The sequence below is a fragment of the Pseudonaja textilis genome, chromosome 6, assembly GCF_049901715.1.
Source record: "Pseudonaja textilis isolate UNSWEBS1 chromosome 6, rPseTex1.2, whole genome shotgun sequence".
NCBI classification, from domain to species: Eukaryota; Metazoa; Chordata; class Lepidosauria; order Squamata; family Elapidae; genus Pseudonaja; species Pseudonaja textilis.
The window spans coordinates 2774988-2798319 of NC_141995.1; the positions used below are offsets into that span (position 1 = coordinate 2774988).

General features: G+C 46.2%; 1 protein-coding gene across 1 annotated transcript in view; it reads right to left on the reverse strand.

Annotated features, from left to right (window-relative positions):
* DNAAF9 (dynein axonemal assembly factor 9) overlaps positions 1 to 23332 on the reverse strand; it is a 97789-nt gene that overhangs the window by 16492 nt on the left and 57965 nt on the right. The window contains exons 22-28 of the mRNA XM_087935678.1: positions 18097 to 18243; positions 16443 to 16531; positions 15218 to 15316; positions 14000 to 14117; positions 13192 to 13280; positions 10252 to 10410; positions 1705 to 1830 (exon numbers count right to left, since the gene is read on the reverse strand). Coding sequence (XP_087791804.1) covers positions 1705 to 1830; positions 10252 to 10410; positions 13192 to 13280; positions 14000 to 14117; positions 15218 to 15316; positions 16443 to 16531; positions 18097 to 18243 — 827 coding nt within the window. The remainder of the gene's footprint in view (positions 1 to 1704; positions 1831 to 10251; positions 10411 to 13191; positions 13281 to 13999; positions 14118 to 15217; positions 15317 to 16442; positions 16532 to 18096; positions 18244 to 23332) is intronic.

Below are 23332 nucleotides of genomic sequence, written 5' to 3' on the forward strand. Positions count from 1 at the left end.
AAGCCAACTGAGATCCACTAATTTTATCCGTTCTTGGGTAACCGCAGCCACTTTGGCCTAATTTGCGGCCTCTAAATTGGAATCTTTTAAGACGTGTGGAGTAAATACTGCAAAGAGAGTAAGAGATGATGGTTAAAGACAGGGGTGGAATTCAAACATGTTAACAACCGGTTCTGTGGGCGTGGCTTAGGTGGTGGGCATGGCTTGGTGGTCATGTGACTGGCTGGGTGTGGCCAACTCAATATCACTCACATCGAGGCACGCATCTCCTTGCCTGGCCTCTCGTGACTGTGGGGATGCTGCAAGTGTGAAAAAGGATCATAAGTCACTTTGTTCAGTGCCATTGTGACTTGGAATGGTCCCTCCACACAAGCAAAGTACCAGCAAAGGAGGGGAAATAAACTCCAGAGAAGTTCCAGAGACAGGAAGTCTAGTCTTGCCAAGAATGTAATAAGGGTTAACGGAAAGGCAGTTTCTGTAAGCAACACCAGAATGTTTCCTTCCTGCCTTCCTTAAAGGATTAGCCCCAGTCATTTCTTCTAACAACCGGTTCTCCGAACTGCTTAGAAGGTTAACAACCAGTTCTAGCGAAGAGGTGCGAGCCTGTAGAATCCCACCTCTGGTTAAAGAGAGGAAGGATAGAGATTCCACATGAAGAAGTGTTATAGGAGTTAAGATATATAGTGATTAATTCTGATAAAATGGGGAAAATGGGGAATCAATCCTTATTATTCAACTGTGCCTGGCTGGGGAATTCTGGGAGATGAAGTCCACACGTCTTAAAAAGTTGCCAAGTTTTGGAGACCACTCCGTTCAGGCCTCAAAGTAGAAAGCAGGAGACCGGATTTGGGAATCCCACCTTAGCCATGATGGGTGCCTTTGGGCTATTCACTCTCTCCCTCAGGGTGGTCGTTGTGGGCGAAAGAGGAGGAGGAAGGTGTGCTGAATATATTGAGTTATTTGTAAAAAAAGCAACAACAATGAAGGGATACAAAAAAAAAAATGAAATGAATAAAGAGCTGCCTTCCGCAACAGTCTCAACTTTCTTACGTGGAAGGAAATTAATTGCCCACACCTGACCTGCAAGAACAGTGTTCTGACCCAAACCTGGTTCCCAGAGAGCAAACAGGAGACAAAGGTAACAGCACCACTTTTTACTGTTTCATTTACGAATCCTGTTTCTTCACAGGTAAAAAGGCTGCTTCCAACTAATTAGCTCTGACGAGAAAGAGCCTTGCCAAGTTTTGGCAAGGCTGCCAAGAACAACAGATAAAGTTCCTAAACTATAAATCAAAGATTCTCCAAACACCAGCCAAGATATTCCGAACGTCCACAAGGCTTGAGTACAAAAACGTCTTTGCTTCCTGCAAAGAACTCCGGTTTCTCAGCTGGCTTTTATCTCTTATGGGAGGGGCTATTTCCTTGCAGCCTTACTACCGAGTCACCTGTGCTGCTGCAGCTGTTCTTTCTTTCGAGCAGCCTTGCGTGCACTGGGCACAGGCTCCTTGGGGTCCTCTTCCTCACTGCTGCCAGCCTCCACCATCTCTGAAGGCCGCACTCCCCTCCCTGATGGTCCTGGCCCCATCCCTCCATCCCACGCAGGCCCCTCATCTGAGTCCTCGCTCTCCGAGACCTCAGCCGTCCACACCTGCTGCCGGCGAACCACAACAAACAGGCACCTGAGCATGGAGACGGGTTGCGTACCTGTGTTCCATGTAAGAGCTGAGGGGCTCAACACACGTTGTGACTGCGCCAATCGCAAAGGAGGCCTTCACGTCTACGTCCGGGTGAGTCTGAAGGGCCTGGACAACGTCAATCACGTCAGTGTATCTGTAGAGAATAGAATAGAATTTAGTTTACTTTATTGTCATTGCACCTCGCACAGTGAAATTAAATGCCCATCTTCAGTGTACATTATGACCATGAAAATGAACACAAACACGCATCCTTCGCATTCTGTACATTGAATTGAAAACTCCTGATATTGCATTAATATTGCACTATTATACAGCAGAATTCAAAAGAGCTCCTGCCCTGGGATAGAAGCTGTTTTTTTCAGCTTATCTGTCCCTGTTTTTATTATTATCCTGAACCGTCTGCCAGATGGTAATAGTTCCCCCCCCAAAAAAAGTATTCCCAGGATGAGATGGATCTTTGAGAATGTTTTGAACTTTCTTAAGGCAGCGGGAGCTATAAAGCTCTAAAGAGGGGAGAGAGGGCAACCAAGGATCCTCTGGGCAATGACATTAACCCTCTGGGGTGCTTCCCTATCTGCCCCTGTGCAATTGGCAAACCCTACAGGTGTGCAGTAAGTCAAGATACTCTCTATGGTGCAGCGGTAGAAGGTCACCAGCAGTTTTTCATTCCATTGTTGTTTCCTGAGAAGTCTCAGGTGTGATTGGGCACACACACAAGGAATTTGTCTTTGGTGCAAATGCTCTCGGTGTACATTAAAAGAAAAGATACATTCATCAAGAGTCAAGAATCATAAGATACAACAATAAGAGTCATAGTGTACAATAAGAATAGAATAGAATAGAATAGAATAGAATAGAATAGAATAGAATAGAATAGAATAGAACAGAACAGAATTTTTTCTTGGCCAAGTGTGGTTGGACACACAAGGAATTTGTCTTGGTGGAAATGCTCTCAGTGTACATAAAGAAAAAATAAAATACATTCATCAAGAGTCATCAGGTACGACACTTAATAACAGTCACAGGGTACAATAAGCCATCAAATCAGACTAAAAAACAGTCAATATAAATCATTAGGATACAAGCAACAAGGTTACAGTCACACAGTCACAAGTGGGAGGGGATGGGCGATAGGAAGGATGGGAGGAGTAATAGTAATAGTAACATCAAGCAAAGTCAATGGGGGGGAAGCTGGATTCGCTTAACGACCGTGTGACTGACTAAACAACTGAAGTGATTCACTTTCTGTAAAATCAGACTCATTTAACAACCGGTTTGGGAAATCCAGTCCCTTACACCCAGCTGGTGTTGTAAGAGGAAAACTACTACCTGTATAGATGGTTCTCGACTTAAAACCATTTGTTTAGTCACCAAAGTTAAAATGGCACTGGAAAAAGTAACTTCACACTTATGACTGTTGCATTTCTGTGATCACGTGATCAAAATTTGGAGATTTGGCAACCGACTTTGATTTATGATGGTTACAGAGTCCTGTAATCAACACTTGACAAGCGAAGTCAACGGGGAAGCCAGATTCACATAATAAAGGTGTTACTAACAACTGCAGTGGGTTGTGGCTTGTCCAGAAGCCAAATCGGAGGAGGAGGAAGAGGAGGAGGAGGAGGAGGGAGGAGGAGGAGGAGGAGGGTGAGTCAGGTCGGCATCAAGGCAACCTGGGAGCTCTGAGGTGGAAGCGGAAATGGAGCTGGCAGAGAGAGAGAGAGAGAGAGAGAGAGAGAAAGAGGCAGAGTCTGGGCCGGCCGGCCGCAGAAGGCAGAGGAGAGGAGAGCCGTGGAAATCTATGGGCCGGTCCTTGGGACAGAAAAGCCACCGCTGCTAGCAAGACCCCACTCGAGCTCTGGGGATCAAAGGCAGTGGGGGGCGGTGATGAACAGGTGTGGCAGGCAACTATTCATCTTCCAGCCAGATGGTCTGGTTAGCCTGCGGTGAGAGAGAAACGTTTTGCCGGGGCTGCTAAGAAAGGAACCTTTTGAGTTCACCTCACACGGTCTGTCGTGTTTGTGGAGCTGGGTCAGAACACAGTGATTTGCTTAACAACTGAGGCAAGAAGTGTGGTAAAATGGGGCAAAACATAAATATAGCCACGTAAATTTGGGGGCTCAGTTGTGCTCATAAGTTGTAAGGACCAGGGGTGGGATTCAAATTTCTTGATAACTGGTTCCGTGGGCAATTGATAACTAATTTGTGGGCGTGGCTTGGTGGTCGTGTGACTGGGTAGGCGTGGCTGGTATGTAAATATTATATTTGTGTAAATATTGAATTTTTTTATATATAAAAAAGAGCAACCTTTCCCCAAAATCAGGCAAAGCAGAGGCAGGCAGATTGAGCTGCACCCAGAATCACAGATTCATTCAGAGATCTATCTTTCTGCAATCTGCTGCCCGAGTCTACACTGAAAAATAGAAGCTTCAGTCCTAAAGAAGGTTCAGCACTGCGTTTTGATTAGGTAGAAAGCAAGACATCCAACAATTTCCTGCTTCCTAGCTAATCTAAACAGGCATGATATTCCACTCTGAAAAAAAAAATCGGGGCCGGCCGAAAGAGACGCCCCGCTGCGCGCCAAGAAATCGCACACACAACACCAACGCTACACACCCTTCCTTTCCAGCCGGTCAGGTGTGGATCAGCTCCGGAACTGGGCAGCTGTTTCCCTGGTGGTGGGGCCAAGGCCGCCGCCCGGAGAGCGTCCGCTGCTTTCCCTCGCCAGGGCCGGGCGGTGGCGTGTTGCACGGAGGCTGGTCTGCGGCTGCCCAGCTCCCTTTTCCTGCCACTCAGCAGCCTCCACTCACACCGCCCAGGGCTCCGCTCAGGTATCCGGCTGGAGCTGTCAGGAGTTGCTACCGCCGGCGCGACTCCGCGCGGCTCCAGTCCCGCGTTGCCTCGGGAAGGGAAAGGCAAAACCAGGAGCCGCTGCTGCCGTTGCAAAGCGCCGCCGCGGCTCTTCCTTTTTGCCTTTCCCTTCCCGAGGCAACGCGGGACTGGAGCCGCGCGGAGCCGCGCCGGCGGTAGCAACTCCTGACTCGGGGCCTCCGAGGGGAGGGGAAGGAGGAGAAGAAGGGGTGGGGGGAAAGGGGGGGGCGATTCCCCCAAAAATCGGAATTCCAATTTTAATCGGAAGAATATCATGTCTGTCTAAATCTCCCGGCACAGCAGAACAGTTGATGGTTGAGGGGGAAAAAAAGGGGGGGAAATAGCAACTTACCAAAAAGGCAAGTTTGATGGTGCTCATGTCAGGTAAGGAGTGAGTGGGCGAGGAGTGGCGGTGCCAGCCAAGTGGCGTGATTTGCCAGTTCTCTGAACTGCGCAGAATCCTAACAACCGGTTCCATAGAACCAGTCCGACCAGGAAGAATCCCACCCCTAGTAAGGACTACCTGTTGAAAGAACACAAAACTCCCCTTCCTCCCGCCACCCACAGATGCAGTCATGGGAATTTGTTTAAATAAATGCATCTTAGCGGCCTCTAGAAAAGGCCATCGAGCTGTGATTTGACTTCCTGGGCAAAAAGTACCAGCACTTGGTTTGATCACAGAGTCGGGATTGTGAAGCTGCTGAGCTCAACCTTCTTCTCGGGGCCAGGATTCAAATCCCAGCCTCTCCGACAGATGGACCTCCAGCCTCCGACTGAACCCATGGCAGGGGAGGTTAGCCCGCCGCACTCGGGGTCACGGGCCCCACTGTTGTCAAATCACTGTCAGTGCAAGGGGTGGTTATACGACCTGCTCTCGGTTGCTCTGCAACCCACGACATGCAACCACCCAGGGTTGCGTATCGTGGGTTGTAGAGGAACCGAGAGCAGGTCGTAACCTGCGTTGACACCCTTTCGAAAATGCCCTCCTCTGCTCTCTCTTCTCTCGGCCCTCGCTTCTCATGGCTAAATCTGCCACCTCTCCTTCGGTCGGTTTTGAGGCAGGATTTCGTTTCTGCTTCTGAGAGAAAACCATGTTTGTCGCCCAGGGCTGAATGGGGGGCGGGGATGGGGGGGCTTGCTGCTTCCTGAGCTTCGTGGTTTTCTGCCAGCTGTCGTACGACCCAACTAGGGAACCTCATCGATGCTAGAAGGGAGGGAAGGGTTGCGGAGAGGAGGAGGGAAAAAAAAGGACTGAAGAGTCCTTGGAGGCCTCTCTGAGTTTGGTTGTGTTCTTGCAGACATCTCATGACCTGGCTAGGTAACGTCATCAGTTCTAGAAAGGAGTGGGATTTGCAGAGAGGAGGAAGAGGAAAAAGAGGAGGAGGAGAATGAGAATTGCAGTGTCCTTGGTGCTCTCTGAGACATTTCATGACCCAACTAGGTAACCTCGTCAGTTCTAGAAAGGAGTGGGATTTGCAGAGAGGAGGAGGAGGAAAAAGAGGAGGAGGAGAATGAGAATTGCGGTGTCCTTGGTGCTCTCTGAGACATTTCATGACCCAACTAGGTAACCTCATCAGTTTTAGAAGGGAATAGGGCTTGCAGAGAGGAGAGGAGGAGGAGGAGGAGGGAGAGGGTATCCTTGGTGCTGGTAGTTTTCTTGCAAACATTTCACCCTCAAACTAAGTAAAGTCATCCGTGCTAGAAGGGAGTGGGGTTTGCAGAGTGGAAGGGAAGAGGAGGAGGTGCGGGACAATGACCGTAGGATCCTTGGTTCTTTCGGAGCCTGGTTGTGTTCTTGCATACATTTCATTACCCAACTAGGTAACATCATCACTTCTAGAGGGGGGAGGGGAGTTTGCAGGGAGGAAGAGGAGAAAGAGGAGGAGGAGGAGAATGGGAATTGCGGTGTCCTTGGTTCTTTCGGAGCCTGGTTGTTTTCTTGCAGACATTTGGGGCTCAACTGAGATGGTAAGTCCAGGACTACTTGCTGTCATTTGCTTACAGCTGGTCAGCTCCGTTTGATCTGTTCCAGATGTGCTCGACTGCAACCCAGATACTGATTGGGGGAGAGCAGGGGAAAGAGGGCACTTTACTCCAGCACATGGGTCTCCAACCTTGGCAACTTTAAGACTTTTGTGGACTTCAACTCCCAGAATTCCCTCCTCCAGTCATGTTAGCTCAGGAATTCTGGGAGTTGAAGTCCACAAGTCTGAAACTGACGAAGTTTGAATGCCCTTGTGATAGATGATGGATGGATGGATGGATAGATAGAGATGGATGGATGGATGGATAAGATAGATAGATAGATAGATAGATAGATAGATAGATAGATAGATAGATAGATAGATAGATAGATAGATAGAGCTGGATGGATGGGGAGACGACAGACAGACAGACAGACAGACAGACAGACAGACAGACAGACAGACAGACAGATGATAGAATTCAGGCACCTTCAAACTTGACCGCTTTAAGACTTGTGGACTTCAACTCCCAGAATTCCTCCTCCTCCAGTCATGTTAGCTCAGGAATTCTGGGAGTTGAAGTCCACAAGTCCGAAACTGACCAAGTTTGAAGGCCCTTGTGATAGATGATGGAAGGATGGATGGATAGATGGAGCTGGATGGATGGATAAGATAGATAGATAGATAGATAGATAGATAGATAGATAGATAGATAGATAGAGCTGGATGGATGGGGAGACGATAGACAGACAGACAGAAATGATAGAATTCAGGTGTCTTCAAACTTGACAGCTTTAAGACTTGTGGACTTCAACTCCCAGAATTCCTCCTCCAGTCATGTTAGCTCAGGAATTCTGGGTGTTGAAGTTCACAAGACTTAAACTTGCCAAGTTTGAAGGCCCTTGGCGTGGAGGGACTGTTTGCATTTTTTTTCCAAGGAATGCCAGCTGGCTCACCTTTCAGATTCTTGATTCTGGACACAAAGACCCCTCCAAACGCAACCAGGAAGTCCTTTGCCATTTTCATTTATTTTATTTATCAAAATGGGGTTAGGCCAGCAATAGAGGAAAGGGATGTGGCCTCTTTTTTTGTTGGTTTCCCTCATCAAATCCATCTTTTTAGCAAATGGGATACAGCTGCTGGATTGTGGGAAGGTTAGATCAGATAGCTGGCTGGCTGAGGAATTCTGGGAGTTGAAGTCCACAAGTCTTAAAGATGCCAAGTTTGGGGACCCCAGGATTACATTAACAGAGTTGGAAGGGACCTTGTAGGTCATCTAGGCCAGTGGTCGCCAACCAGTGGGCCGGGGACCACTGGTGGTCCTCAAGAAAATTTTGGTGGTCTGCAAAGAAATGTCACCCCCAAAGCAATTAAGCCAGGCTGTGCAGGAACACAAGGCTGCACCGCCCACATGGCCTGTGGGAACACAAGGCTTGCGTTGTTTGCATTGCACACAACACGAGGTAGTGAGGGGAGGGGGGAAGGGCGGAGGGGGGAAGAACTTGCCCCACTCGCCCCACGCGCCTGGCCTGGCTACCGGGCTGCTTCTTTCTGCTTCTTTCTTCTTCTGCTTTTGGCTGCGCGCAAGGAAAGCAGCCAAACTCTTTCTTTCTCTGCCCCAAACTCCGCCAGAAATGAGTCTTTGCGACCCTGCAAGGCCTCCTGCTCCAAGAGGCTGCGCCAGCAAAGACTCGTTTCTGGCGGAGTTTGGGGGCGAGAAAGAAAGACTTCTGCGGCTTCTGCTGTTTTCCTTGCAGGAAGCCAAAAGTCTCTCTCTCTTTCTCTCTCTCTCTCTCTCCCTCTAAGAACGGAGCTGGAGACGGTCTCCTGCGATCCCCAATAAAGAAAGATCGATCGGTAGGAAAACGGGGTGGGGAATTTTCCTGCAGACTTTTGGGGGGATTTTCCCGGGGTCTCTGGTCCCACGGGATTTAAAATGATGAGTTTGGTGGTCCCTGAGGTCCAAAAGGTTGGCGACCCCTGGACTAGTCCAACCTACCGCCCAAGCAGGAGACCCTACACCATTTCTGAGAAGTGGCAGCCTCCCGAAAAGTCTGTTGGGATCATCCCGATGTGCGTTTTTGGCAACCACGTGAATACATTTATTCCTGGTTACTTGGCCGCATCTGTTGAAGGCCCCAGTCTTATTCTTCATTCCACGCTCCAATTTCGCCGCAAAAGGCTACTGGTTGGGGCTGCTCTGTTTTTAAGTTCCACCTCGTTTCCAAAATTAGAAAGGCGTCTAGCCTTTCTAAAGACTTCCCAAGTCTCTTTTACGTTGAGCAAAAGACAGAAGAAATGCCTGCTTTTGACTTTACCTCAACATTTTGAATAGATTTTACACAATACTCTGAAGGTTTCCACACTTCACGCGTAACTACTCCCTTGACTTAAACAGCACTTCCCTTGGGGAAAGAGGTTAAAGCTACTCCACCCAAGATACAATGCTGGCCACATCCTTTTTTGACTACTTTATCTAGGGAATGTGATTTTAATCAAGAATAAGGCCACTCGCTTCCCTGAGGGACTTACTAAAAAAAAACAACAACCATAATATACTTGTCATGTATATTAAAAGCCAGTGGCTTGTTATTAAATATCTTGTGTTTCATAAAATCCATTTTTCCCCTCTTTTCAAAGCTGGCTTGGTTAACCTGAAGTAGAGGCTGTGGGGTTTTTTGGGGAATGGATATGTGTGTGGTAAAAGTATACAGGTAGTCCTTGACTTACGACCATAACTGAGTACTATGTTTCTGTTGCTAAGCAAGACCTCTGTTTGGTGGGTTTTGTCTCATTTTACAATCTTCCTTGCCAAGTCGGTAAGTGGATCGCTGCAGTTGTTAAGTTAGTCACAGGGTTGTCAAGTAAGGTCGCAAAAGGGGGATCACATGACACACACACACCCCCAGGGGCACTGCAAACTGTCATAAATACTAGTCAGTTGCCGAGCGACTGAATTTGGTTCAGGTGACCATGGGAGGTGTGATGCAATGGTCGTTAAGTGTGAAAAACGGTCATAAGTTGCTTTTTTCAGTGCCGCTGCAACTTTGAATGGCCACTAAAAGAACTGTTGTAACTTGAGGACTACATGTACTGTACCCCAAGTAGGATAAAATATTTCATAAGATAAAAGAGATTTTTAAGCACTCCAAGTGGCTTGGTCTTCACTTCTCTTTAACAGACTTGATTCCACTTTAATTATAGTGCCCTGAACCACACGCAGGTAGTCCTCCACTAACAACGGTTTGTTTGAAGTTACAACTGGTTCTCACATTTACAACAGTCACAGCATCTTTCACCGTTACATGACCAGAATTGGGGGGCTTGGAAACTGGCATTTATTTACAAGGGTTGCAAGCATCCTGGAGTCATGTGATCGCTATTTGCTGTAAGACACCCCCCCTCAGAGTCACTTTGAAATGAGATGGCAGCAAATAAATTTGATAGATAGACAGACAGATACAGTCAGACAGACGGACAGACAGAAATAGACAGATATAATATATAGAGAGAGACATATAGATATACAGACAGAGATGGATACATAGACATAGAGATGGGTGGGTGGGTGGGTGGATGGACAGACAGAGAGATGATAGAAAGAAAGAAAGAAAGAAAGAAAGAAAGAAAGAAAGAAAGAAAGAAAGAAAGAAAGAAAGAAAGAAAGAAAGAAAGAAAGAAAGAAACCACAACGCTGGTAGGCGGGTGAAACCTCTTACCCTTGCAGGACCACCAGCAGCCTCACTTTCTTCCTGTGATAAGCGGAGGGCCGGCTGCTTCGGCTGTGCTGAGATTCAAGGACCCCCGAGAGATACTTCTGGAAGTGGGCGGCACTGAAGCATTCGGGGCTGTCCATGGTCTGGCGATAAACAAGCCACCTGGAGGGAAGGAAGATGGTTTTATGCGCTGCGCTCTCCCCAGCCTGTTCCGTCCCTCAAACCAACCTGCTTAAACGGGAGCACGACAAAGATGAATTTGGCTTCGAATAGGCAAGAGTGACTTGAGGGTCTTCGGTATTTGGTAGTTTTCCTGCAGACGTTTCAGGACCCAACTAGGGAACATCAACAGTGCTAGAAGGGGGTGGGGTTTGCTCTCTCTTAAGGTACAAGTGCTTTGCCTTGCTAATGCTGGCAGGGCTGTGTTGTTGGTTTTTGATAGATCCTTGATTTAGGGAATTGCTGAATTAGGGAATTACCTAATTATGGAACTTTAGCTGTGGTGCTCTCTGAGCTTGGTGGTTTTCTTACAGACATTTCAGGACCCAACTAGGGAACATCATCAGTACTAGAAGGGAGTGGGGTTTGGGAGGAGGAGGAGGAGGAGGAGGAGGAGGAGGAGGAGGAGGAGGAGGAGATAGGAGAACTATAGGATCCTTGGTGCTCTCTGAGCTGGGTGGTTTTTTTGCAGACGTCTCATTACCTAACTAGGTAACATCCTCAATGCTAGAAGGGAGTGGGGTTTGCAGGAGGAGGAGGAGGAGGAGGAGGAGGAGGAGGAGGAGGAGGGCACTGTGGGGTCTCTGGTGCTCTCTAAGCTTGGTAGTTTTCTTGCAGACATTTCATGACCCAACTAGGTAACACCATCAGTGCTAGAAGGGAGTGGGGTTTGTGGTAGAAGAGGAGGAGGAAAAACTGTGGGGTCCTTGGTGCTCTCTGAGCTGGGTGGTTTTCCTGCAGATGTTTCATGACCCAACTAGGAAACATCAGCAGTGCTAGAAGGGAGTGGGGTTTGGGAGGAGGAGGAGGAGGAGGAGGAGGAAGAGGAGCAGGAGGAGGAGGAGGAGGAAGAGGAGGAGGAAACGCAATGGTGTTCTCTGAACTTTTCTTGCAGACGTTTCATTACCAAACTAGGTAACATCATTAGTGCTGGAAGGGAGTGAGACTCGCAAAGGGAAGGAAGTGGGGAGGAGGAAGAGGAGAAGGATGACTGTGGGGCCCTTTATGTTCAGTGGACTCGGTGGGTTGGACTAGAAGACCTCCAAGGTCCCTTCCAACTCTGATATTCTATTTCTATTTCTTTGCAGACATTTCATTAACCAACTAGATGACCTCATGAGCACTGATGACGTTACCTAGTTTGGTAGTGAAATGTCTGCAAGAAAACCACCAAGCTTAGAGAGCACCAAGGTCTCCACCCAAAAATGGTTTATCTGAAATGCTTCGGTCAACTGAACAGCCTCTCTGTAGACGGGACTTCTACACTTGATGCCCCTGCAACGGTCAGAATTCCCACTTTCAAACTGGCTGAGAGCGGAGAGACGCAGTCCCAACATTTCTATAAAGCGCTTAGCTGGAGAAGTAAACATGGCTCCATTTTGCAAAATGTTTGGGGGCACATGTCCTTTCTGGGAGATCTGTCAAGATTACAAGGTGTGTCAGACCAGGAATCGCCAAACTTTCGGACCTCAGGGACCACCAAACTCATCATTTTACAACCTTGCAGACTAGAGACCCTGGGAAAATCCTTAAAAAAGTCTGCAGGAAAATCCCCCACCGCATTTTCCTAGCGATCGATCGTTCTTTCTTTGGGATCGTAGGATACCGTCTCCAGCTCTGTTCTCAGGGGGAGAGAGAGAGAGAGAGGGAGAGACTTTTGGCTTCATGCAAGGAAAACAGCAGAAGCAGCAGAAGTCTTTCTTTCTCTCCCCCCAAACTCCGCCAGAAAGGAGTCTTTGGAGCCAGGAGGCCTTGCAGGGTCGCAAAGACTCATTTCTGGCAGAGTTTGGGGGAGAGAAAGAGAGACTTTTGCTGCTTTCCTTGCGTGCAGCCAAAAGCAGAAGAAGGAAGAAGCAGAAAGAAGCAGCCTGGTGGCCAGGCCAGGCGTGTGGGGCAAGTTCCCCCCGCTCCACCCTTTCCCCTCTCCCCTCACTACCTCATGTTGTTTGTGTTAGGAATACAAGTCACCTAACAGGTATTTGGGTTAGAAATATATAAACCAGGATAAACATTTTAAAACTGTAGCCTTAAGAAAATGCAAAAGTGTAAATGGGTGTGGTTTCTCAAACGGCCATTAGATGGAGCCAGAAACCTGGGTTGTTTTAGTCTTAGTTTCAGAAGTGAGTGTGTCTGAGTGAGTATCTCTGTTTCCTTCTAATGGAAAGTATTGCCGTTCCTCCATTTCTTCTAATTGACTGATATTACTGGATTTAATGTAAGTCTGTTACTGAACTGTTTTTTGACACTGGACTTTGATATTTGGATTATCCCTGGATTGAAAAACTGACCGATTTAACTTGTGAATGACTTTGGAGTGCTTATTTTGGACTTTGCTTGAACCTTTCTGGAAGTAAAAACCTACATTTACTGTACAGTGTATCTGTGTGCTCTGTGTGTATTATTCCAACACTCCTCCCTAAACGTCTCCCTGTATGCGCTCATTCTTCTAACGGGGAATTACCTCAACAGTTTGCAATGCAAGCGACACAAGCCTTGTGTTCCCACAGGCCATGTGGGTGGCGCAGCCTTGTGTTCCTGCACAACCTGGCTTAATTGCTTTGGGGGGGACACTTCTCTGCAGACCACCAAAATTTTCTTGCGGACCACCGGTGGTCCTGGCCCACTGGTTGGCGACCACTGTGTTAGACTGCCCATGATTTCGGCTGAACATACTTTTAATCAACCATCAAGAAAGGACAAAAATAAAAATCAGATTCTACCAACCTTCCATATTCTTTGTTAAACGTGACCAAGAATGAGCATAGCTCACTTGACTGGCATCCAGGAAGGCCCGTCAGGATGGTAATCGTCACCTCAAAAGAGAAAGGAAGGTTAAGATTATGAAACTGTCTTACTTTTTGGGGGGGAAAAATAGTTGTGGACTATCATGATTTAAGCTCAGGACTTGGGGATTCTAAATGTGAAGAAGCTGCTCCTGCTGAACCTGTGGAATATCAGTCTCAGGAGACATCGAGTCCGCAAGCCACAAGGCAGATCAAAAACAATGCCACTGGGACTGCTGGAACAGTCAGACGATGATGGGGTTCTAGTCCTACACACAGGTAGAGAGGACCGCAGAGCGGAGATACCAAGCAAAGGAATAAATCTCTTGATCTGCAGCCTGATTTAAGAGGCAGCTCTGACTCATATTCCTTTTGCTGGAAACAACATCTGAACTTCAGCGCCTGCGTGATGTTCCCGTGAATCCCGTTCCGACAAAGAAACCTTGAACTTCTGACCTCTGGACAGGCTGATAATCCTGATCCTGCTTTCGGAACTTTGGACTGATTTTGGACTATTCTTCTGTGAGCTCCTTTTTAAAAGCCAATCGTTCAGACCAGCATCTGAGACTCTTTTCTAGTTTGCATTCTTTTGTTATCTCTTGACCTTGAATAAACCGAATTACCCCTGTGACTCTGTATGACTCAGTAGTTGAAACCAGAAGGACATAGAAATATTGTAAATCGCGTAAAGCAAAACAGCCACTTGGGGAGATGAAAAGCAAACGCACAATTTACAATGATGACCTTACCTTATCATTCTCTTTCTCATTATTAGGAATGTCCTCAGTCTGCTGCAGAAGAACTGGCAGGTGCAACCTCATCACTGGTTCTTGGCTGACGCTACCAATGGTAAAGTGCTGTAGGAAACTTTGAAGGGATAAGCAGAGTCAGAATTACTCCACTTCACTGTCCTCACATTCAGTCTATTTTTTTTTTCTTTCTTGGAAATGCGCTGGAGGGAATCCTCTGAAGACCCGCTTTATGTCCATGCAGACCAGCCACGATGGAACAGAACTATCTGAAGTGGTTTCATGCTCTAATGACTTTGCCCAACCAATGTTTCTCAACTTTGATGACTTGGGTGGACTTCAACTCCTAGAATTGTCCAGTTAGCTGAATTCTTCTGGGAGTTGGGAATGCACCCATTTTCAAGTTGTCAAGGTTGTGAGACACCGGGTCCGACCCAAACATGAAGCATCTAGGGAACCCTGATTGATCAAAAGAAGCTCATCTAGCGCATCTCGTTAATATTTGAATGAGAGGCAATCTGGGAAAGTATGTGGAACGCAGATCATGGCAAAACTTTTTTTCTTTGCAAAAAAAAAAACTACCTGGGCTTTTGGAGTTAAGTAAAGAAAACTTCACTTGGTACAATCCCAGAAAATTCCCACTCATTCAATGAAAGAGATCTTCATACAGCACAGAGAGGCATCTTGTTCATAAGTACAGCTTCCAAATATTCCCAAAAGTAGGACCAATGACCAGGATGTCCCCAAAGTGCTTTCTTTCCTGGACTTTTTTAAGTTTTTTTTTCCTTCTGAAAACATTTTACTTCTGATCCAAGACGCTTCTTTAGTTCTTCAGGTGAGAAGTGAAATGTTTTCAAAGGAAAAGCCAAGAAAATTCAGTTGCCTTTTCGTAAACAACTGGATGATTGAGAATCTCCGTAGATCGGCGATTTTCAAACCTTGGCAACTTTAGGAGGTGTGGACTTCAACTCCCAGAATTCCCTAGCCAGTACAGCTGGCTGAGGAATTCTGGGAGTTGAAGTCCACACCTCTTTAAAAGTATCCAAGGTTGAGAAAGGTCGCCGTAGACAATGGCAAGGATGCTGGGAAGTGCAGCTGAGCAATGGTGGGTGGGCCGCAGATGACCGACCCATTCATACAATTAAAAGTGACCCAGCTGGACTTCCACGGGATGATCCGAGTTTGGCTCAGAACAAAGGAATGGTGGGAAGCTCTCACCTGGCCAGATCTGGAAGGCTGGTAAGCAGTCTTACTTGGTTCCATCGTTCTCCAGCAGGATGGGACGAGACTTCAAAGAGCTTTTGCATGTTGGAATGTCTAAGGAGGAGGACACTAATGAATTGTTTAGCCCTTACAACTCACGTCAACATCAAAGTGTAAAGACACAACTAGGTCCCAATGCCTTAAGCCAGGGATGTCCAACCAGGGGCACTTTTAAGATTTGTGGACTACAACTCCCAGAATTCCCCAAACAGCACAGCTGGCTGGGGACTTCTGGGAGTTGAAGTCCACAGTTAAAGTTGGCTGGCTGGAGAATTCTGGGAGTTGAAGTCCACAGGTCTTAAAGTTGGCTGGCCCCACGGGGAATTTGGGAGTTGAAGTCCACGGGTCTTCAAGTGGTCAGGATCGGCCATCCCTGCCTTACACACTAACGGTCAACATGATATAAGTCTACAAGAACATCAAGTCTTTATTTCAACTCTTTCCCCACAGACCCCCGTCCCGGCTTTCTCTCCAATGCTGCTCGTGCAATCATAGAATTGGAATAAAAAGAGAGATCTTTTTACTGGGGATCATACCAGAAATATACAACAAAGAGCTGAAATATTTGATTGTAAATGTTTTAACACAGTGGCTAGAATTGTATTTGCGAAGAACTGTAAAAATGATAAAATACCTATGCAGGAGGAAGTTATCAAGAAAATTATGGACTGTGCTGAAATGAGTAAATGGACATTTGAAATCAGAGAACAAGAAGATAAACCATTTTATACGATATGGGATTTGTTTTATCAATGGCTGGATAAAAAGACATGGTAGTATAATAGAATAGATAATTTTGTTATAGAAGTTTAATAGATTGATATAAAATACAATGTAGACGTATATAACCATTGGATGAAAGCACAACATAAATTTTAAAATAAAATCTGGGATATCTCCTATAAAATGATGGGATAAATAGTTTGGTCATGGATGATTAACAATTGATAAATCTATAAGCATATGTTAGTTTGACAATGTGAGATTGATATAAAATGTGAGCAACGACTATGAAAGCATTGCCCCAAAACATTCGTAACCAACTGACACACTGTATGTATATAAAATGGAAGGTGGTTTTATGTTTTTATGTATTGTTTGTATAGGTTTGTCTTAAAAAATAAAAACTTTATTAATTAAAAAAAAAAGAAAGAACTGGAATAAAAAGCCACTGGCTTACAATCGCTCCTGTTCTGCAGACAGACAATTGTCCTGGATCATTTTTAACGTGACTCCTGTATTTCCCGGCCGTTGCCAGGTGGAAAAAACCTGCAATGACAAAGAAGATCCAACTTACACAATTTCACCGGGCACGTCACCGTTTCAATGAAGCCTGCAGATGGGACTTGTTCGCGAGGCTGATTAGATTAGAATTCATTTATTGGCCAAGTGTGATTGGACACACAAGGCATTTGTCTTCGGTGCAAATGCTCCACTAAAAGAGATCCACGTCAACACTTTTGGATTTTTTTAAAAAACTGCCTAATAATTAGGGTCCAGCAGATTCCTCCACAAGACGTAACGTATCTTCTCTCTCCATCCTGCCAGGAGAGCAAGCAAGTACCCCCAGGTGGTTTACTCTCCACTAAAGCAAAGGAGACGCGTGTTGTGGTTCGCCGGCAGCAGGTGCGGACGGCTGAGGTCTCGGAGAGCGAGGACTCAGATGAGGGAACTGCGTGGGATGGAGGGACGGGGCCAGGACCATCAGGGAGGGAAGTGCTACCTTCGGAGATTGTGGAGGCTGGCAGCAGTGAGGAAGAGGCCCCCGAGGAGCCTGTGCCCAGGCGCAGGCCTGCTCGCAGGAAAGCACAGCTGCAGCAGCATGGGCGACTCGGGAGTAAGGCTGCAAGGTGATGGCCCCTCCCTTAAGGGATAAAAGCCAGCCCTCAGAGGTGGAATTCTTTGCAGGAAGCAACGAAGTTCTTGTACTTCAAGCCTGGTGGATGTTCGGACTATCCTGGTTTGTGTTTAGAGACTCTTTGGGTTTGGAATATTTCCTTGCAATTTAATCTAGTGTTTTTGGCAGCTTTGCACAACCTTGGCAAGGCCTGTTCTTCTCTGGGACAATTCGCTTTTAAGAGTGTTTCACTATGAATGAACGGAATTCATGGAGAAGCACTAAAAAGGTTTTGCTTTTATCTCTGTTTGGTATTTGTTTGCTTTGAACGAGGCCTGGCACAAAGGCCACACAGCCGGATAATCAGTAGGAGTCCCTTTAATGCCTCCAACTTTGCCCCCAGTGTCCTGGTTACATTCTGGGCTGGAGAAAAAACTCTCCCAGGAACAGCTTTTAAGTGGAGGAAATTCAGTCCGAAAACAAAGTACATACAAACTGTAAATAAAAATCCGCACAAACCAGGCTGCAGTAATTAACTGGACGGGGCGGGAGAAGGAATTGCAGACTTGAAAGGCCAGCAAAACACACAGTTGGGAAGACGCCAGGAACCCAGAAAAGCCTTGACAATACAGATAACTCATGATTTGCTCTCAACAGTTTGCTGTGTGCAACTTCCCTTTTTAAACCCTGTTCCCAGCTGCAGCTAATGAAGGGAATCAGGGCCCTTCCCTCCCCCATAAGCCACGCAACCCAAGTTGCTCCCTTCTCCGTTCCTCCCTGCATGCCCTAGGATGAAGAGGGGGTGGGCCTGGGTCTTCCTCCAAATTCCCTCTCCCTTGTTCTACCTCTCCCCCTCCTCTGCCCAGCTGGACTTTGCCCTTCCCCAGTTTCCTCCACAGCCAATGGAGCCAGACTCCCAGTCCCTGTTAGTTGCTCGGCCTCCCCCTCCAAATCAGATTCCAACAGGGTCATGACACCAGAGCACGACTGACGTTACCTGGGAATAGAAAGCTTTATAAAGGGCTGACTTTGGGAAAACTGCAATCATCAGGACGTTGTTTGGGGTGTGCAGCTGGACTGGCAAATGAGGAAGCAGAGAAGGTTTGTATTCTATAAAGAGCGAGGCAACCACACTGGTGGAATCCTAAAACACGAGGAAAAAAAGAAAAGGGGGAAAAATGGATAGAGATTCTGATATAAATTACAGCAAGGAGGAAGTTTATAATCCTCCTTTTTGGTCCTTCGGGCCTCCAAGATGCATCCAGTCAATGCTCCATTATGCAGAAGCCAGGAAAACAGTATTTTCATTGCTGGTTTTAAAGCGCAGGAATTAGTACCTCTGTTAGGAATATAAGTCACCTAACAGGTATTTGGGTTAGAAATATATAAACCAGGATAAACATTTTAGTACTATGTCTTTAAGAGATTGCAAAAACTGCAATTGGGTGTGGTTTCTCAAACGGCCATAAGATGGGGCCAGAAACCTGGATTGTCTTAGTCTTAGTCTCAGAAGAGAGTGAGTATCTCTGTTTCCTTCTGTTGGAAAGTATTGCCGTTCCTCCATTTTTCCTAATTGACTGATATTACTGGATTTAATGTAACTCTGATACTGAACTGTTTTTGACGCTGGACTTTGATATTTGGATTATCCCTGGATTGAAAAACTGACTGATTTACCCGTGAATGACTTTTGGACTGCTTATCTTGAACTTTGCTGAAACTTTCTGGAAGTAAAAACCTACATTTACTGTACAGTGTATCTGTGTGCTGTGTGTGTATTATTCCAACGCTCCTCTCAAATACGTCTCCCTGTATGCGCTCATTCTCCTAACGGGGAATTACCTCAACGACCTCCCTTGATCTTGACTGTATCCCTCCGTTAATACAATTTAGGATTTAGGATTGCATTGACTTATTTTGGCTGCTGCTGCATACTCTTAGCTCACAGCAGAATATAAACTGACAGCAAACTGCACTCCTTACTATCACTGATGTTACCTCGAAGGGTAATGAAATGTCTGCAGCAAAACAAGCAAGGACCCCTCAAACATTCATAACCTTCTGTCAGTCTGATATGTGGAAAGATTGGGGAACGATGACGTCAGAATTTCTGGGGAGAAATGTCTCTTGTATTGGACAATTACTTTCCATCAGATAACAGATAATCAGAGTTGGAAGGGACCTTGGAGGTCATCTAGTCCAACCCCCCACACCCAAGCGGGAGACCCTACACCTTTTCTGACCAATGGCAGTCCAACCTCTTCTTGAAAGATGTTAAGTCAAGATTGAAAATTGCCAAGAAAGGAAGAGAAACAACAATGTGCCTTAAACAGAGGATCTTCCAGGTCAACCTAGACTATAAAGCCTAGCATTCCCAGCCAACATGGGAGTTGTAGCACCAGCATAGTTGGAAAAATAACAGCAGGGTAAAGTCAAACTAAAATTCTGGCTTGCTCAACTAACCATGGGAACCAGTGCGGAATATCTCTGGAGCAAAGCAACTCAGTTACTCTATTTTATTTAAAAAAATAAATTTAAACACCAGGCAACTTTAAGATATCTGGACTTCAGCACCCAGAATTCCCCAGCCAGCATTATGGCTAAGGCACTAGGCTAGAAACCAGGCGATGGTGAGTTCAAGTTCTGCCTTAGTATATAAGGTGACCTTGGGCCAGCTCACCTCTCTCTCTCTCTCCCTCAACTCGCCCAACTCGCCTCACCGGGTTGTTGTTGTGGGGAAACTAGGAAGAGGAAGGGGTGTCGGATAGGTTTGCCAGCTTGCGGTTATTTGCAAAAATAATAAAAGTGGGACGTAAACACAAGGAGACATGAAGAAATACTGCATTGCTGAGCTGGCTGGGGAATTCTGGGAGTTGAAGTCCACATGTCTTCAGAGTTGCCGAGTTTGAAAAACCACAGCTATACATCTATCTAATTGAAGAGGATATTTGTAGCTCTGTTTTGAACTTATGGGGTCGTTGGTGCTCTCTGAGCTTGGTGGTTTTCTTGCAGACCTTTCATGACCCAGCTAGATAACCTAGTCAGTGCTAGAAGAGTGTGGGGTATGGAATGGAGAGGAGGGGGAGGAGGACTGTGGGATCCTTGGTGCTCTGAACATGGTTGTTTTCTTGCACAGACACATCTCTTTCACTTACTCACTCACTCACACACATCTCTCTTTCTCTCTCTCTCTCTTACACATACACAGATAACGGATAATCAGAGTTGGAAGGGACCTTATAGGTCATCTAGTCCAACCCTCCACCCAAGCTGGAGACCCTACACCATTTCTGACAGATGGGAGTCCAGTCTCTTCTTGCAAGTCTCAAGTGATGAAGCTCCCACAACTTCTGAGGGCAACTTCTGTTCCATGGGTTGATTGTTCTCCCTGTCAGAAAGTTTCTCCTTATTTCCAGGTTGAATCTCTCCTTGATCAGCTTCCACCCTTTATTCCTTGTCTGGCCTTCAGATGCCTTGGAAAATAGCTTGACCCCCTCCTCCTCCTCTCTGTGGCAGCCCCTCAAATATTGGAAGATGCTCTCCGGTCTCCCCTGGTCCTTCTCTTCACCAGACTAGCCAGGCCCAGTTCCTGTAACCATCCATCGTATGTTTTAGTCTCCAGTCCCCTAATCATCCTGGTTGCTCTTCTCTGCTCTTTTTCTAGAGTCTCAACCTCTTTTTTATAGTGTGGTGACCAAAACTGGATGCAGCACTCTACACCAGGGGTCTCCAACCTTGGCCACTTTCAGACTTGTGGACTTCAACTCCCAGAAATCTTAAAGTAGCCAAGGTTGGAGACCCCTGCTTTACATTACACACTGAGATATTTCATGACCCAACTAGGTTACATCACCAGTGCTAGAAGAGTGTGGGGTATGAAATGGGGAGGAGTGGGAGGAGGACTGTGGGATCCTTGGTGCTCTCTGAACATGGTTGTTTTCTGGCACAGACACATCTCTTTCACTTCCTCACTCACATACAAACACACACCTCTCTCTCTCTCTCTTACACATACACACACATGGATATTTCACAACCCAACTAGGTAACATCATCAGCGCTAGAGTGAGGTTTGCAGGGAAGAAGAGAAGGATAAAGAAGAGGAGAAGGAGGAGAAGGGGGTGGGGGAAGACCGTCTGATCCTTGATATTCTCCACGCTTGATCGTTTTTTCTTGGAGACATTTCATTATCCAACTAAGTAACAGCATCAGCTCCAGAACATCTTATTCCAGGTGCTAGGAACAGGGGCCTGTGGAGTCCATGCAACAATTCAGCTGAAATCTGTCATATTCAAGACCCTTGGCTGACAAACTAAGTTGGCTGGAACCGCATGTCTTTTCCTAGATGCCTCTCTCGATGTATAAAAAGCAAACATACAAACAAAACCCGGGAACTGAAGAGAAAAACACACCCTTGTGTACTCATTTCCATGGAAATCAAGCCTCTTATCTTTCCTCCCCCCCCACTTTTTTTTTAAATCCATGTCCCCAACCCAGGCTGCCCTGTTGTTGCCTCCTTTGTGTTATTTTTAGCTGTTGCAGCCTCCACCCCTCTGCGAAGACAATACGAATTCCCTTTCAAGGATTTTTCCGCTTTGGACCAAAATAAAAAAAATAAAAATAAAAATAAAATAAACCTGGCTACGGTTTCAGGAGTGACAAGAGGGTCACATAAATAGCCCCAAGGGGCCGTTGAGAGAAAAATGAAGATTTTGAAACCCAACAATAGGAAAAGGAGGTCAAGTCCCAGCTGGTTTGGGTTTTTTTTTTGCAAGACTTACAAAGAAGGGACTGGAGAAGGAGAGGAACTGAAAGGGGGAAAAAAAATACAGAAAAAGTTTTTGCTTCGGGGTTTTTGGGTTTTTTTTTTTGCAGATTTAATCAGAGCGAACAAGGTTCCTTCGCAGAGAAGGAATAACACACATACACACAGTTTCTCTCTCACACATCTCTCTCTCACGGATGTGTCTGTATTATATACATATGACTCTCAAAAACACGCCTTTCTCCCTCACACACGCACACATATTTTTCATAGGCACACCTCACACATGCAGACACAAATGCCTGTCACACAAACACAAACTCTCTCACACGAACACAAGTGTTTCTCTCTCACACACAAACACACCTTTATCACACACATGGAAACACACACTTACACTCGTACACTATTTTTTTACACACAAACAACCCACATCTCTTTTACACACAAACATCTCTTATATAGTCTGTCTCTCACAGAAACACACCTTTGTCATATACACACACGTCTCTCACACAAACTCACACGTCTCTCTCACATACAAATTCTCACACACACACCTCACACAAACATCTGTCTCTCTCTCTCACACACAATCATCTCACACATACGATCTCTATCACACTCATACCTCTCACACACAAACATCTCCGTTTCTCGCATACACATACAAACTTCTGCCTCACACACCTCTCTCTTATACACACACACACAAACCTCTCTCTCTCTCTCTCTCTCACACACACACACACCACACAGATATGCTGGCTGGGGGATTATGGGAACTGAAGTCCACACATCTTAAAGTTTCCAACTTTTAGAACCAGTTCAATTCTAGCTGAAATGCCTCATGAATCCCCAGTTCCTTTCTTCTATAGCCAGGCTGCTTCTCGTGCCTTAACCGTGGTTAAATCCCCGTCCTGCAGTGACTTTCATCCTGGCTAAAGCTTTGATCCAAAGTTCTGGATGGAGCTCTAGAACGGAGGAGGCCGCTTCAGTTCCCACTCTAGAGGATTGGACGGGATCGGGGTGGAGGGTGGGGGAAGGGCTGCGGATCTTGTTCCTAATTTTCAGGGGGAATCCACTGATTTGAGGTGATTATTTATAAGGCACCATTTCAAGTGCTTGGTATGCACTGCTGGAGATGATGAAGAGAAAAGCAGATATAATGCAATAATATAATGGGGATGTATAGCTGCAGGGACTCAACAATGCCCTGAAGAATCCCAAAACAGGCTGAGAAGAAGGTGAGAGGAAGCCCTCCTGCTTTTATGGAACATTTAGGTTATATTAGATTCTCTTTTTTTAATTCTACCTTTATTACTTTATAAGGAACTCAGGGTGCTGAACTCCCCAATACAACTTCCATCTCCTATATTCCCCATAACAACAACCCTGTGAGGTGGGTTGGGCTGAAAGAGAGAGAGAGAGAGAGACAGACAGAGAGACAGTGTGAGTGTGTGTGTGT